Here is a 16,528-nt window from a genome sequence, read left to right on the forward strand (position 1 = left end):
TTCCGCCGGAGCAACGATGGACCGAGGCCGAGAAGATGACGGGGCGCGTTCCAAGGGAAAAGTCCGGAGATTCGACGGGCGCTTTACTTCGTTTACTTTGCCGGTCATCATCTGCAACTTATCCAGGCCATCCGCCGCCACCAACTTAGCAGGTTGCTGGCTTTTTCCTTTCCTCGTCACCTTCTCTCTCGTCGCATCGGGGTTCTTCATACGCTGTTATGATCCTTTAAACTTCATCCTTTTCTTGTGATGTTTTTTCTTTTTCTACTTGGCACTCTTATTATTCTATATAGTTAATTTCCCTTCCATGCCTCGTTAATTAATCCAACCCTTGCCAGTCGCATCGGTCAGCAGGGTGAGTACCTCCCGAAACGTGTCCGATTCGCTATTCGATACTAATGCTCTGCTCTGTCGACAAAGAACTGATATTATTCCAACATGGCACACAACGGCGAATCGGTCGCGTGGAATCCGGCCCTCAGACCGGACGATAACAATGATCTGGCCGCGACACACCTCGACGCGGAGGTCACCCCGACAGACCCGACACCAGAGGTTATTCCCGAGCAGGTGGACGCGCCTGTCGCCCTCGAGCAAGCCGATGCTTCCGTTGAACCTACAGTACCCGAACCCATCCCATCGATAGATCCGCCAGATAAGGTCACCCCAGATACGACTGACTCCAACTCTTTCCCGCCTGTATTTGAGGATTCGAACCTGGCCGAAACACTGGAAGAGCCCCAGATCAATGGTGACGAGTCGGCGGCATCGCAGTTTCATGACCATGAACCTGTCCAAACTCTCGAGCCTGTCGGTGACCTAGATAGTGTGCATGAGCCGCAACACGAAGTTGAAGATGTACAGGCTGCTTTCCCCCCAACAACCGAGGACCCCTTCCAGACGGCGGATCACAACCCCAATTTCTTCGAGGATGACAACAGTTCGCCTTGGCCCAATGAGTCCGAAAACCAGGAATTTCCTATCAGTACGAATGGAGCCATTGATGGCGAAGACCGAGGCTTCTGGGAGAACCCCTCAAATGATGACGCCGGGGATGACTTCTTCGACCAACTCAAGACGCAAACCAAGCCGATTTATATTCCGCCAGAAACCGAGTCTAGATATGAAGAGGGCGTTCCACTCCTGGACGACTCAGTGCAATCTCCGGTTGAGGAACCATTACAGCAACAAAGTCCAATCGATAATGTTTTTGTTGGCGATGACGAAGACCAGGAGGGGGACGCGTTCTTTAATGAGATTCAGAAGCCCGAGCCCGTGAATGAACCTCCCCGATCGTTGCACATCACTCGGAAGAGCACGACCCAAGTACTCGACTCTCTAGATGTTCCTCCCTACTCCCCGGCCAGCGACACGTCACCGACCGCTCAAGAGTTCAGCAACATTCTGGCGGCCGCTGCTTCGGAGAATCACGCTGTCCCGGAGATTGTACCGGAGGACCAGGCCAAAGGTGTATCGTCTGACGATGATTTGGCCGCTCGCTGGCAGGCTGAACTGTCGGATGATCCGCTGGAGACAGAAAAAGTTCCCGAAGACGATCTGGCCGCACGATGGCAAGCAGAACTGGACGATGATGACGATCTACTTTTAGGGGATGAAGTGGCCGAGAATCTAGCTACTGTTCCGGGAGCAAACCCCCAAGGCATCAACGGAGTTGTCCAGGAAGCTGCCCCGGCGGGCCCTTATCAACCTCTACAAAATCCTGCGGCCCCCGTTATGCAGTCTGCTGCCTATACACCACACCAACCTTCTACATCGGACCTGCTCCAAGGACTGCCGCCGCAAATAGGTGGAGCCCCGTCGAACTACTTTGCACAACAGTCTCAGCCAAATTTGTCCGGAAGCAAAGCACCGAGCTTTGCTGAACGATCTAAGCAGGGGTACAAATCTCCCTACGATCTCCCCGACGACCTTGCTCGGCCTCGTAGGCCCGCTGCCAGTCATAAGCCCCTTGTTGTACCGGGAGGTAACACGCCGCCACCGCCTGTCCGGAGCAGTAGTATGCCAATGCCTCCTCCCCCAGCATCGACTCTAGCGACGCCTCCACTTGGGACATCGCCTAGTACGACGGCCGCACCGCCCAAGAACTTCTATGAAGAACTTCCTTTGCCACCCCCCGTGCCACGTTCAAGACCTGCGACCTCAGGGCGCTATACTCCAGTCAATACAGCGACTGCACCACCGTCAAACCCGCCCCCCCCTCCGCAAGGAAATCAATATGGCAATCTTTCTGCTGCCCTGCAACAGCCTGGTACAGTCGACCCCCAGCCTCCGCTGCAATCACCGGAACGAATGGAGCCATACGCAAATCTTTTGGCACCTGCCCCCCCAAGTACACAAGGCGTTCCTAGTGCTGCATCGAGATACTCACCCAAGCCTCCTACGTTGAATGCTGGAGCTAGCTCCGCTCCGCCGCCACCTAGATACTCCCCTGCGCCACCTCAACCCACTGGCCCTCCTCCTAAGAATCGATATGCCTCGCAACACTCGAGTGGGCCGGAGCCCTCAATTACCCTGCCATTCCAACCACGCACATCAAGTCCTCTAGCTTATCACGAGAAGGTGTCGTATCAGCCTAGGGAGGGCCCCGCGTCGCAGTCGTTTATGGAACCAGCACCAAATCATGTTCTTTCTAATGACGTGCAGCTGCCGTCGCAAGAGCAGGAGAGCACACGTTCTATTCCTCCGCCCCATGATGCTGTGGCTTCGAGTCCCATTAAAGTGGCTAGTCCTGAGCGCATCCCGTCCATTTATCAACCTGTCTCGCCTCCCAGAAATCCTTTTGCTCCAACCGAACATAGCAATGATCTTTTGTCTGGACCGGCGCCCCCAGTCAGCAGCTTATCGTCCTCCGCACCGCCGGCCGGTGATTCCCCATACGCGCCCCCTCGCAGATCGCAAACTCAGTCTCCTGGTCAACAATTGGGTGGCCCTAGGTTGTCTGTCCCCTCAATTGATCCTCTACAACGTCCCGCCTCCGTGCATGGCTCTGGGTCCCCGACGAAGACTGCTAGTCCTTACGCACCTTCGCAAGTCTCTGTTCACAATCGCGTTTCTTCCCAAACGCTCGAATTTATTCCACCTGAAGATGGACAACAATTTGATCCCCTCGAACGGTGGAGGGGAGCCCCTATCGTCAAATTTGGATTCGGGGGCTCCATAACCACGTGTTTCCCCAAGCATGTACCGAGGTATACTGCTGGACAAGTGGTCCCGAAGATCAAACCCAGCCCGGGCGAGGTTCAAATCCATCAATTCAACGAATGGATTCCTGTTCCAGAAAGCATTGTGCAACACCCAGGTTCTTTGAAGGCCAAGTCCAAGAAAAAAGACCTGCTCGCTTGGCTTTCTAGCAAGGTGGTGGCATTCGAGAACGAAGAGATCTCGGAAGCAGCGCAACTCCATCCCGACTCTCACAAACGCCACGATGAAAAGATCTTGCTGTGGAAGATAGTTAAGGTTCTGGTCGAACATGACGGGAACTTGCAGGCCTCAGCTGAGAGTCAAAAAGCCTTGCGCAATGTAATTTTCCCCCATTTGCAAACTGCCGAGGCTGAGCAGCAGACCTACGGTGGTGGATTTCCTACTTTCGGTGCCCCACAGTCAATGGATGCAGCCTCTCGACCCGATTCGGTTGACACTCAATCGTTAGAGAGTCTTCGCAGCTGTCTTCTGATGGGTGACCGAGAAAAGGCCGTATGGACCGCAGTGGATCACCGACTATGGGGCCATGCCATGATAGTAGCATCGACACTGGATAGATCTGTCTGGAAACAGGTTGCTCAGGAGTTTGTGAGACGTGAAGTGAGATCGGCGACCAGCAATACCGAACCGATCGCAGCACTCTATGAGATATTTGCGGGTAATGTCGAGGAGAGCATTGATGAACTTGTCCCGCCATCAGCCCGAGCCGGACTGCAAATGGTCAGCAAAACGGAGGGTCAAAGTACCTCTAAGAATGCTCTGGATGGCCTCAACAGTTGGAAAGAGACTCTTGGCCTAGTGCTCAGTAACCGTAGTCCCGATGACCACCAGGCCTTATTGGCTCTGGGTCGTTTGCTGCTCTCTTATGGTCGTGTCGAGGCTGCTCATATATGCTTCATTTTCTCGAAAGCCGCTGTGTTTGGCGGTGCCGATGACCCACAGGCAAGTGTTGTCTTACTGGGGGCTGATCATCAACACTTCCCATCCAATGTCCTGCGCGATGACGATTCTATCCTACTTACGGAGGCATACGAGTATGCCATCACCGTCCTTGCAGGCGCCCCCACGGCTGCGATGCCCCATCTTTTAGCATACAAATTAATATATGCCTGGTCCCTTGCCGAGCGTGGTCGCAAGTCTGAGGCTCAGCAGTACTGCGACGGAATCGCGGCGGCACTGAAGGCTAGCACAAAGCCTTCCGCTTACCACCACCAGCACTTATACTTTGGGGTGGATGAACTCTCGGGCCGCCTTAGACAGACCACGCATGAAGGAGGATCCTCGTGGATTTCCAAACCAAGCATGGAGAAGGTATCTGGCTCTATGTGGGCCAAGTTCAACAGCTTCGTCTCCGGCGAAGACAGTGATGCAGCCTCGACGGGATCCGGAAAGGCCGGGGATGCGGATGTTGGACCCTTCGCTAAGCTAGCTGGGACGCCAACCATTAGCCGGTCACCTTCAATGTCAGACCTGTACGGGCCCTATGCACCTGCAGCGCAGCCAGTCGCCCCAAGCGGTCCAACGCGATACCAGCCGACCAACCAGTATGCGCCCAATTCATCGCCGGAACAATTGCGTGGAAGGTCGTCTCTTGACTCCCAAAGATCTTCATCGTATGGGTACCCGTTGGGCCGACGTGGCTCCCAGGAACCCTCGACACCTATCGACAACAATCTGTACCAAGGAGGGCCCTTCTACAACTCACCACCTGTCGCTGGCTACCAGGGAACGCCCCCGCAGACCTCACACATGCCTCTTGCCCCTGTCGAAGAAGACTCTGTCCCTCATTCCTACTCGGCACCAATGCAAGGGTCTCCGATGCAAGTTACCGGTTATCAGCCAGCCGACAACCTTGCCTTCGGTCCGTCTCTCACACAGCCATCAACTACAGTATCCGAACCAAGTGCGACTGGCTACATGCCACCCAGTGCTGGTGGTTACGAGCCACCCTTCTCGGACAACAGTGCGCACTTGATGCCCGAACCCGCCGAGGACATTCAGGGTGAACACACTATCCAGAAGAAGAAGTCTTTTATGGATGATGATGACGATGATGACTTTGCAGCCCGTTCAGCTGCCATGCAGAAGGCTGAGAAGGAGCGCAAGGATCGCGAAGCGGACGAAGCTTTTAGAAAGGCTGCTGAGGCCGACGGTATGTTTTTCTTTACGGCTTATTGATTATGCTCAGCCACTAACGAACATCGGTTATAGCCCAAAAGCCTGCACCCGCAAAGAAGTCGTGGTTCGGTGGATGGTTCGGCGGTGCCAAGAAGGAAGAAAACATCGGCAGCCAAAGCCAAGGACCTATCCGGGCCAAGCTTGGTGAAGAGAACTCATTCTATTACGACAAGGATTTGAAGAAATGGGTCAACAAGAAGGATCCCAACAGCAGTACAGTGACTCGGGGCGCTCCGCCGCCGCCGAAAGGACCGGCTCCTCCCAGCCGGACTGCGAGTGGCAGCAGTGCACCACCACCACCCCCGACTGGCACTCCTGGCTTAGACAGCCGGCCTTCGTCGTCCGCAGGTGCTCCTATTCCGCCGTCATCAACCGGCAGTCCGGCGCCGCCAATGCTCGGGGTTCCACCTCCGTTACTCGGGGCGACCACTCGCTCAGTCTCCACTGGTGCCGCTGTCCCCACTCCACCAGGCAGTGCCCTCGGGTTGCCACCTCGTCCTGCTACTTCGTTGAGCAACGCCAGCTCAATCGATGACCTTCTCGGAGCCCCAACGGCGCGTAAGGGCGCTGGTGCTAAGGGTAAAAAGAAGGGTAGGTATGTTGACGTGATGGCCAAATAAGGTAGATTGATGATGTTTGAGTGATTGGACCATTCTTCTCCAGATCTTTCATTGAGTGCGTTACGATACCTCTTTTCTTGCACCTCCCTCGCGCATTCAACATTGAATCTGGACTTTTAATCCCGACTATAGAATTCTTGAACCTTTGCGAAAAGTCTTGCATACCGTGTTTCCCTGAAGGAACCACGGCCTTTCTTTGGGTCTTCTTGCTTGACTTTCCCCCTTCATGTACTTTATATGTTTGCATTACATATGTTTTTTATTCTTCTTCCCTTGTGTTGTGTTGCTTTTTTCATCTCCTTTGTCTTGACCACTTTGATTTTCATTTGGGACACGATTCTTGTGGATTCTTCTGTTTTACGAAGCATGGCTTGAAATATGCGCACGGTTTAATATCACTTAATAATGCCATCATGGCAACACCTATTTTCATGATTTATTTACAGATTTTAATCATACAATGTAGTTCTAGATTCGTGAAATTTTCGTAACTGGGTCCAACCCTTTTCTCAACTATATCAAGACGCGTAAGAGTTGATATAGTACTGCAAACATTAGCAACCGGTCCTGAGTGACTGTCAAGCAAGTTTGACATTCACGACTTACCGTTAGACAGGAATCTTCTCCATTCCAGCTCCCCGGGAGATATACGTAGAGAATCAACGCAGTCTCATGAACAAAACCTTGTAGGTCAATCAGCACAACGATCCATTCCATCCATACGTCTGAAAGAGAGCCAAGAGTGACAAAATAAAAAAGGGAAAAGAGACTTACAAGCAACCACCTTCGGACTCAATCTCCCAACACTCAACACGCGACCCCAATCCTTCCCATCAATCCTCACCTTCGCCCACCCCGCCTCGTCATCGTCCGCGATCGCCCGCATCCTCTCACTCGGCAACTGCTCGATCTCCGTCTGCGACAGTTGACTCGGATCCAGCGCCGGATTGACCAAATCGGTCCAGACACTCGAGATCCGCAACGCATCCGTCGCGATGGCCAACCGCAACGACCCGTGCATATTAGCCGACAACTCCAATTTCGCCGACGACGACGACGCACCACCACCCCCGGACCCATTAAGTAGCCCCCCACCACCCGACGAACCCTTATTAGTAGTATTAGTTGAAGTCTCCGTCGCCAGCCGCGTAAACCGCTCCGAGATACTCTTCAGCTGCGCCAGACTCGGCAGAATGATATTCACATCTGGATCTCTGCATCGTGGCTCATGGAGCCCGTCCACCGCTGTCTGGTGCAGCATCTTCACGGGCACTTCTTGCGTGATGACGGTTTCGCGTTCGCGCGGTCCGGATGGCGGGTTGGAGGCCCCGGTCCGGGGCTCCTCGCCGATGCCGAGGGCGTTGGAGCCGTTGGTCCAGGAGGAGACGTGGATGGTTAGTGCGAGGAGGGGGATGTTGCCTTTCTTAGTGAGACGGATCTGGGCGGACGAAGCGGCGGTGGCGGAGCGGAGGGCGCGATGCAGGGCGCCGACGGGGACTTCGAGGTTGATGATGCCGGAGTTGGATTCTAGGATGTAGGTTTCGGGGTCGAAGATGGAGTCCTGGGGGTTTGTTAGCTAGCTCCTGGGGATTCGTTTCTGGGTGATGAATGAATGGGATGTAGTATAATGTAGGAGAAGTATATGCATGTAGAGTAAGCAGTAACACAACATAAAATAACATACCACAGGCATCTGAGCCCAGACTTGGGTTCCCTGATCAGGAATGATGGTGAATCGAACGACACCATCTTCCAGTCGCATCCAGCATACTTTCCCCAGAGATGAAAGCGAAGCGGTCAATTCTTTTCAATTCAAGAATGAAGTTGTTTACAAGGTTAGCGTGGGGATTGATAGGAATGATATCATTCATTGGTTGGCGACGCGGTATGGCGCGTGGAAACGCGATGCTCGCGAGACAGACGAAGGGACTCACTAGAGAAGGTGGCTATATTGACTAGTTGGGTTCGAAACCGCATTTTAGGGTCGAGCTACGGGAATCCACGGTTGATGAGATGATCTAGAAGGTTCGAGGGTCGATGTCGAGGCATTGCTTTGCATTGAATTCAATGGAATCACAATGGTGACGGTCACATGATGGGCCTAGGACTAATCGGGTAATATTACTGTCTGGTATACTTCCTACTTACACAGTTTTTTTTTTTTTTTTTTTTTGATAAACATCTTACCCTCCTTTCTTCGCTAAATCACTACCTTTTTAGATATAGTAAGTACCCGTAGTAGACTCACAGATACGCAGGTAGCGTGACTATCAATTTCTAGTTGATTGGCAGCAAATCTTATGAGAAACAATTCTCTAAGCCCAAAATGAGCGTCTATAAAAATATCGTCCAGATATCGAATCCGCATAAGCAAATCCGCTCGGAATCTAAACAGATACTTCACACTCGATAATTCCCTTCACGCCGCTGCCAGGACTCCAAAAATTGCAGATCCTCAGGCCACACCGCTTCTCGAGGAGATTCCGCCAGTCCTTTTCAGTTCGCTCCCTGGCACTTAATAAAACCATCATATACAGGTCTAAATAGGTGGCCTCCCAATTAGCACCCATTGGGGGGATGATGTGCTCGTTGGTCAGAAACTTGCTATAACACGGCTCCATGGCGCTCTTGATCTGCTCTTGATCTGAACGCATTTGTCGTCCGGGTAGTCGTGCAGAATCTGATGAGTATAGTATGCTCGGGCGCCCTTGATGGCTGTGGAGTCAAAAAGCCGTACGGGACCCTCTTGATGTCGTCCTGGAGGTCCGTGATCTTCTCTAGAATACGCGGCAAATCCTCTAGGACTAGACGTCCTGGCGCTTCGGGTTGCGTGCGACCGAACTCCTCAAGGTCGTGTCCATAGTTGCCCTCGATATCTACTATCATCACCGAGTCCTCGGTCTCGTGCTGTTTAAAACCGTCTATCAGGTTCTCTTTCACCGGGTAGACCTCGACACCCATCCACGCGGGGTGTCCGAAGCGGTTGGGCCATTCACCCTGGTGGCCCTAAGATCATCGATGAATCGTTACGTCGTTTGCTCCTGGGGTTACCGTTGAGGGGATGCTTTTCGACGTCATCGGGAATTGAGTCTGCATTTGGCAAAATCCCATGGCCTTTTCTCCTTCAATATGATGGGAATCTTCAATAATATGAGAATGTAAGGCAAGTCTCTCAAATTTCTCTGGTAAGTGTTGGAAGTGTTAAGGCACTGATGGCGGTCTTAGCACTTTCCTAGAAGTAGTAAATATAATCATGACATCTTCTCTAACTAGACCAGAATTAATTTCGTATTACACTGCATAAAATCAAGAGCTCTTATGTATTTTTGTCTAAAGAGATAGGCTTTCTTTTTCTAGGTAGAGTTATTGGGCTATAAATTATCTCTGTTATAGATAGCTTAGGTTAAAAGAATAAAAGCTATATAATTGTAGACTACAGATACTCGAGTATTATCTTTAATTTTAATACCAGCAGTCGTTGACTGTACCTGCATAATTCCCTGAATATCCTCGCACTCTGTACTCGTTGACTAAGTTCGAGATTTGAAATAATGACTTCGCTATGCATAAAGCATCGAAATGATGGCCAGATCTCAATCATCTGCACTTCGGGATCTGCTGAGTCAGTGAGTTCATCCACGTCCATTAAGCAGCGTCATGATCTTGACCGACGTTCCTTGGAATCAAATCAAGGGACCTGGTTCGCCTTGGTAGTAGGTAGGGGATGCGACGCGGTTGACGCGGAGGCAGTGTTGTCGAGACCCCCATGGTACGTATTACTTCCAGCTCGAATCATCACGACTTCTTGCTCCGTGCTCTTAAGCAAGGCCTCAAGTCCAGTTCTACAACAGTTGCGTCCGAAGAATGTTCGGTGCACGGGATATTAGCACAACATAAGCAGGCGCAAGGTTTCTGCTATCGAATTGCCTTTGGCTATCATCATGTCGGAAGAGAAGTCCGATAAACCCAAAGCAAAATTCACCATTTATCGAAAGTTTAAAGCTCAAGCCGTGTTGATATTATCTGGTTCAACTTGCTCTGTTTTGATTTGAGCGCCAAACCATCTCGGCACTGCGCCGGTAGGGTATCTAGGGTATCTCGTAGAAGGAGAAATGTCCCTTGCCCCCTGCGAGGGATTGGATTAGCGGGTGTGACGAGCATTGGCCTGTGAAGGTTTCAGATCGGAGGTCGCGAGCACAGGACGACGAGGGATGCCGGCGGTAGGGCAGCTTCAACGCTCAGACCCCATCCCTCGTTTCGTGTCTTTCTTCCGGAAAAGATATTAATAATAAACTGACGGAGACCTGCGGCAAGAACAGCCCTTCGACCGAATGAGGACCGAAGAATCAATAGTTACCTCGACGCCAAACCCGTTCCAGACACGATGGAAAACTAGCTATGGAGCTTGCTCAGCTAGAGCCACGGCTAGCGAGAGGAAGCTAAGGAAAGACACGGTGGATAAGCCGGAATGCCGCGGTTCCTCTCCACGGGGAGTACAAAGATCTTCCTGTGTGGCTGTGTACGCGCATGTTGAAGGTGAACGGTGACTTTGGGTCAATCTGCAAGGGGGGAGTCGATCATAGATCATCATCCCACTGCGCAATGTGCCAGAGCAATTCCAAGAGGGGACAAAAGCTACATATGAAGAATTGGAGCTACAGAAAAGAAAAGAAAAGAAAAAAAAAAACAAAACCAAACCAAACCGACGTGTGGAGGAGGACGGAGTCTAGTCGCGGTCTCCCGGCGAACTGACATGGCGACGGACTCGATGGACCAGTTGGACCAGGGGCTGGAGCGGGTCCCTTTCACTTGCAGAGAGCAAAGACCGATTCTGAAAATAATAAAAATGAAGAGATTGAGTAGCACCAGGGGGGAGGATGTGAAACAAGACTCCCCCTCTGCCTGCCACTCCGAAAGTGGACCATGCAGGTCGCACTGAGGACTTTGGGCTGACAGATCTCACGATTTTGATGGGCGCGACTGCATGATTGGCATCCTGCTTTTCCTCCGTTCTCTCATAAAAATAACCTGAATTGCTGGCACTCGTAAGTCGTAAGACTAGGGAATCCCGACGTGGGGAGATCTGGCTTCTAGAAACACCACGCAGTCGGCAGGTAAATTGAGAGATTAATTTTTAATATTTCGAGATTAATCTGCAAGACTGGAGAGTGACCGAACTCCATCAATGGACAATTAAAGGGAATTAAAAACAAAAAAAAAAAAAAAGAAGTATAAGAATAGCGCAGGGCAGCCCCTTTTAGAGCGGCTCCACCGACAACCGCGCGCCTCCGACTCTCTCCTCTCCTTCTCTCTCCATCATGGACTAACCATCCGCCATCGACATCTACCAACTCACGGCTGCATCTTTCGCCAGCACCCACAAATAACCATCCATCCCTATCCTATCGTTATCTCCCACTGTCGAGTACTGACGGACAACGTACTCCTCGTCAGCCCACGCTCGTTTGGCACTCCGCAGCCACCCAACTGTCCCATCCCACACCCAGCCTTTCATTTGATTGTGTGATCTATCATTTCCCTTCCCTCTCCATCCTTTCTCTACATCACTTTGCCGTCCGTTCACTCTTTTATTCTACCTCCCTCGGACCCAACTTTCTGTCTGCATTTCGCTCTCTCATTTCTCTCTGCGCCTGAACTCTCCTCTCTTCGTTGTCGCATCCTTTCGCTAGCCATTCGACTATATCGACAACGCATCGTCCCCCCCCCTCCCGTGCGTTTGCGACTTCGCGTCCCCCCAGCATGCTCACTTTCCAGCGGTACTCTCTCTTTCCCATGTCTGATACCGCTGCTCGACCTCCGTCTCGAAAATCGCGTTATTGATCACACCGTTGTCCTCTCTCTCCCGTGAGATTACCTGTTCTCCCGGAAGGTGGCCGTTCGCATGTCCGAGATGGCCACCAGTCGCGTCAGCCCCGTTCGGCCGCCCGTTCGCCTGACCCCCACGGACCCCCCAGCGCTTCCCAATCCACGCACGCCCTCTCCAAACCGACGCGCCCTCCCGAATTACCAAACGACCGATCCCCTACTTCGAAATTTGTCCCCCGAATCCACCCTGAAGGCCCTCTCCTCGACCGACGCCGTCCTCACGAACGAACAAGCTGCCCACGACATTCTCTCCAAAAGCATCTCGCAGGTGTCTCAAGCGGAACGAGCTCTCGGTATTCGCGCTGCTATCGCGGCGCAGAATCTGAGTCTCTGGTACAAAGAGATCCAGACGTGGGATTGGCCGAAACGCACCGACGTCCATCTGGGAAAGGGGTTCGTTCCCCCCTCACCCCCCGCGTCGACTGCTCCACCCGTGCCGGAGCATTATGGCAGTCTACCCGCCGCTGTCGTGGTACAGCATGAGAAACGCATCGAGGAGATTCGGGATGGAATGGACGGGTTGGACGTCGATGAACTCAAAGAGCATGTGTTAAATGCCCACATTCCATCGCGGTCTCGGCCCTCGTCATCCAATAGTACGATGTCCGTGCCCCCGCCCCTCAGCTACAACCAACTAAGCGATTTCACTGCGGTGATCACCGCCACAATTCTCCGTGCCCTCCCTCTGCTCTCCCGCCTCAACAGTCTCCTGTCCACCTGGGATGTTCGATTATTAGTCCTCCGCCAGGTCTCCGGCTTGCTGCGCAGCTTGTCCCTTGCTCGCTCGGAGTTAGATGCCGCCCTGGCATTGCTCAAATCACCCGAGATCCCGACCGAAACTGATGCCCTGTATTCCAGGGTCAACTACCATGCCAAGCGCGCCCAATTGGAGGCCACCGTCCTCTCGGCCGGCCGTAGAATGGATCGTATGCTCGATGCACTGGAGGGCCGCGAGGATTCTCTCCCTGAAGACTGGATCGACGATCTGGAAGCCATCGAGTCGGGTTTCGGGTCTTGGGTTATGGAAGCCGAGCAACGCACCGTCGCAAACGAATGGCAGCGCATGATGAACGCTAAGAAAGAAGAGGCGCAAGCGACATCGTCTAATCATTCTTCTCCGGAGCCTGTCGTTAGTCAACCCGAGCCTATCTGTACAGCTGGTCATTCCCTGGCGATGGAGACCATTCAGGAGGAACCCGGGAGTCCCCTTGGATCCGTATTTTCCAACGCCAACAAGGACGACCAGCTTCCTTCCATGCCCCAGATCGACGAAGTCATTCCCGCTACTACTTCTGGCGCTCATGAAACGGTACCGTCAGTCCATGAAGAATCTCCGCTCGACTCAGAACCTACCGTTATTCAAGCAGAGGAAGATCAAGTGCTCAGCTCTTCATCCACACCGGAAGAGCCTACCGATGAGGCCCTCGGCGATGATCTGCCAACACCCACCGTACAGAAGCAGACCGAGGAAGTTGTTGTGGATGGGGAACAACTGGAAGAACTCCCACGTGCCCCTGAAATGACGGAACTACCTCCTTTGAAAGAAGAGAAAGTTGTTTCGCCAGCTCTTGAGGATGTACGCATGGAAGAAAACCTACCTCAGAATGTTGTCGACACGAAGGAGTCTTCTGTTCCGGAGAGTACTACTGTCGAGACAGAACAATCGCTGGCTCACAGTGATGAGTCAAGTTCATCGTCGCTTCCCGGACCCCTTCAACCATCAGAAATCTCGACAATGCAGGAGAAGGATGAAAACATCGCCCCTCTGAGTTCAACCCCAGTGGCTGATGATCTGCCTTCTCCAAACCAAGAGCCAGAAATGACCCCAGCTGATACCTCGGAGAATAACAAGAACACCGCAAACCCTAGCGACCATCTCGATCGACCATCTACCTCACCAGTCGAGCGCGAAGAAATCTCGTCTCCCAGCGCCCCAACTCAGCGTTCTGTTTCTAGGACCCCCGAGTCGGTGGTGATCAAGCGTGCTCCAGTGGCCTTGTCTCAAACGGCCAGCCCTCTGTCGATGTCTCACAAGCCCACTGCGTTGCCTGATAATGACCAAGACCTCGTAACACGTGAATCCGAGGACAGCTCACCCAAGCAACCTTTGGAGAGTCCGATCAAACTCTCCAAGAGTCGACCCGGACGCTTAGAGCTTGACAAAGACAAAGCGCAACCTGGTCGACGAGCGTCTAATGTTTCTGCTGGGTCCTTCTCTGAGACGGACTACCCGTCTCTCATCTCTAGTCCCGAGATTCGTGAACCACGAACTGGCTCGTCCAACGGAACACCTCGCTTCCTCGAGACCCCTCCTCAGTTTCAGCCTCAGTATCGCGCACCTGGCCCCATGCCTTCCAACAATGACCACACTCTGCGGGAAGACCGTCTCTTTCGTTTGGCTAGCGCGAAGGCATCTCCACGCTTGGCCGTTAATCACAACCGCACCCTAAGTCTTCCCTTGCAGCGGTTCATCAACGAGAGACTAGAATTGGACTTTGAGAACGAGCCTACAGTCGAGGTCGATGATGCGGCTCATACCCCAAGAACCGCGAGCCCACCTGTCGATGCCACTCCCAGAAATGATCGGCGAGCAGCGACAGGACGGTCGCGCAGTGATCGATGGCCCGCGCCTGGAAAGAACGCACGCCGGTCTTCTGGCCAGCAACCTGCAAATTCTCGGGAAGAAAGCTCTACGCCAGAACCGACTGCACCTATGGGAAGGGTCGTAAAGACCCGAGAACAGAACAAGAAGTCTTTCGTCAAAAGCTCGAATCAAAAGGTTCTGGGAACAGAGCCTGCCGCACACCAGACGACGACTCGGTTGCGGAAGACGTTGACTGCGCACCCCAGTCTTGAAAGCATTGGTGCTTACAAGTCGAAGCCCCTTGTCGAAAAGGCCTCGGTGAGCTCCAAACCAGGATCTCGATCTTCTACTCCAATCAGTCAATTAAGGAAACCTAAGGACTACTTGGATGAGAAAATCAGCTCCATTCTCACTAACCTCCCAACGCGAATTCATCTCATGTCAGCCGAGGAGCGTGAGGCCGATGATGCTGATGTAATGTCGTCTTTGCCTATGAAGGCGAGAGAGCGTTTTCGTTCTGTATCCCCGCAAGGCATGGCCTCGCGCAGTGGCATACCCACTCCGTCTCTAACCCTAACGCCCGCGCCTTCTCGCAGAAGATACTCGCATGCGCATGCTCCAGAGGAAAGCTCTGTGAAGCTATACCATTTGCATCGAGGTGGGAAATCTGCTCCGACCAAACTCTTTGTTCGCTCTGTCGGAGAACACGGAGAGCGGGTGATGGTACGAGTTGGGGGTGGCTGGGCCGATCTGGCTGAGTACCTGAGAGAATATGCTATGCACCATGGACGCCGACACGTCTCCGAAACGCCACTCGTTGAGGTTCAGGGCCTCTCATCTCGTGAATCCACGCCAAGTTACTCGCCGCCCGGAAGCCGATTAACACCTGCTAGCAACGGCCGAACCACCCCGTCTCGACCGCGGTCTGTCATGAGCAATAGACCGTCCTCCTCGTTGGCGGTTCGCAAAACACGACGGGCTTCGAATGTCTCAGATATGACCGACTTCAGGGCAGCCAGCGCTGGCGAGGCTCTGAACGTCTCGGTCTCTCCCAAGTCCATGGTCTCTCGCAGAAGACTGTCGGCTTCCTCTAACGCTTCCTTTGGCGCGACGTCCTGTGTGAGTGAGATCCGTCACGGGTCATCTCCTTCCACCACCATCGGTGGTAGCTCTCACTCTATCCCGCTTGGTCTCGCAGGGCCCAAACCTCGGTCTAGACAAGTTTCTATGACGCCGGAAAGTGAGGCATGGGTGGAGGATGTTCTCGGACAGGCCCGGCGAAGCTCGTCCTTGCGGCCATTCACATATGGTCTACCGCCCCAAGAACAAGAACAACTCGCCCCCAAACCCTTGTCTTTACCCAAGTCCAGAAGTATCAGTGACCTTGGAAAAGCCGGTTCTAGCAAGCGGATCGCTCTCCGCGGTCTCGGAAACCGGTGATAGACAAACGACCTATCTTTTCGTTACTTCTTTTCCGCCGTTTCATATTTCCTTCGACTTTCTTTCTTCCTTGTTCCATTTGCCATCTTTTTTGTTATTTGCATTGGCGTTCTGCCGTTCGTCTCGGGGTTCTCGGTTTGGTCCATTCGAGTCCGATATCAAAAGCGTTGGCACATTTTCATCATGCATACGGGTCGGGATATCTTTTGCACTTACAGGGAGTTACTTTTTCTCATCATTCCGGCTACTCTATACCGGCTTTTTATCCTCTTCTTGCTCTCTCCCAGCGCACATTAGCGAGCATTCTTATCCCCTTTGGTGGATTTCGTTCATATTTTCAATTCTTCTTTTGCATATATTCATTCTCCTGTGGGCATTTTGTGCTGGATCTTTGTTCTCCCTCCCATTTGAATGCAGATGCTAGTTAGATACCCTTCATCTAAAGTTTTTTTTTTTTTAGGTTGTCGGTTCTTGTTTTTTTGTCTGTTTGGGTCTCTCTTTCTTTTCTCTTTTCTCACATTGATATCATTGACATCATTCTTCCCTATACACTCGACCACCTCTAGGAAGAGAAGACACCCCGCATACATACAACATA

At 52.5% G+C, this 16,528-nt stretch overlaps 4 protein-coding genes across 4 annotated transcripts; 2 read left to right on the forward strand and 2 right to left on the reverse strand.

Moving 5' to 3' along the window:
* Positions 1-438: 438 nt before the first annotated feature.
* On the forward strand, positions 439-6,020 carry sec16 (COPII coat assembly protein SEC16; the record flags this gene model as incomplete). Its single annotated transcript, XM_053098794.1, has 2 exons — positions 439-5,374; positions 5,434-6,020. The coding sequence occupies 2 exons, from the start codon at positions 439-441 to the stop codon at positions 6,018-6,020; spliced, it is 5,523 nt and encodes a 1,840-aa protein (XP_052957295.1).
* Positions 6,021-6,538: 518 nt separating this feature from the next.
* On the reverse strand, positions 6,539-7,782 carry KD926_005610 (checkpoint protein HUS1 family protein; the record flags this gene model as incomplete). The annotated part of the gene is made up of 4 exons (XM_053098795.1): positions 6,539-6,565; positions 6,627-6,703; positions 6,795-7,581; positions 7,705-7,782. 4 exons carry the CDS (start codon positions 7,780-7,782, stop codon positions 6,539-6,541), a joined length of 969 nt encoding a protein of 322 aa, XP_052957296.1.
* An 842-nt stretch (positions 7,783-8,624) lies between these two features.
* KD926_005611 (O-methyltransferase mpaG) lies at positions 8,625-9,098 on the reverse strand (the record flags this gene model as incomplete). Its single annotated transcript, XM_053098797.1, has 2 exons — positions 8,625-9,026; positions 9,072-9,098. The coding sequence occupies 2 exons, from the start codon at positions 9,096-9,098 to the stop codon at positions 8,625-8,627; spliced, it is 429 nt and encodes a 142-aa protein (XP_052957297.1).
* A 2,824-nt stretch (positions 9,099-11,922) lies between these two features.
* Positions 11,923-15,930, forward strand: KD926_005612 (GAS2 domain protein; the record flags this gene model as incomplete). Its single annotated transcript, XM_053098798.1, has 1 exon — positions 11,923-15,930. One exon carries the CDS (start codon positions 11,923-11,925, stop codon positions 15,928-15,930), a length of 4,008 nt encoding a protein of 1,335 aa, XP_052957298.1.
* Between the last annotated feature and the right edge of the window lie 598 nt (positions 15,931-16,528).

This window comes from Aspergillus affinis (assembly GCF_023601865.1).
Source record: "Aspergillus affinis strain CMG 70 chromosome Unknown NODE_28_length_305421_cov_87_880826, whole genome shotgun sequence".
In the NCBI taxonomy this organism is placed as follows: Eukaryota; Fungi; Ascomycota; class Eurotiomycetes; order Eurotiales; family Aspergillaceae; genus Aspergillus; species Aspergillus affinis.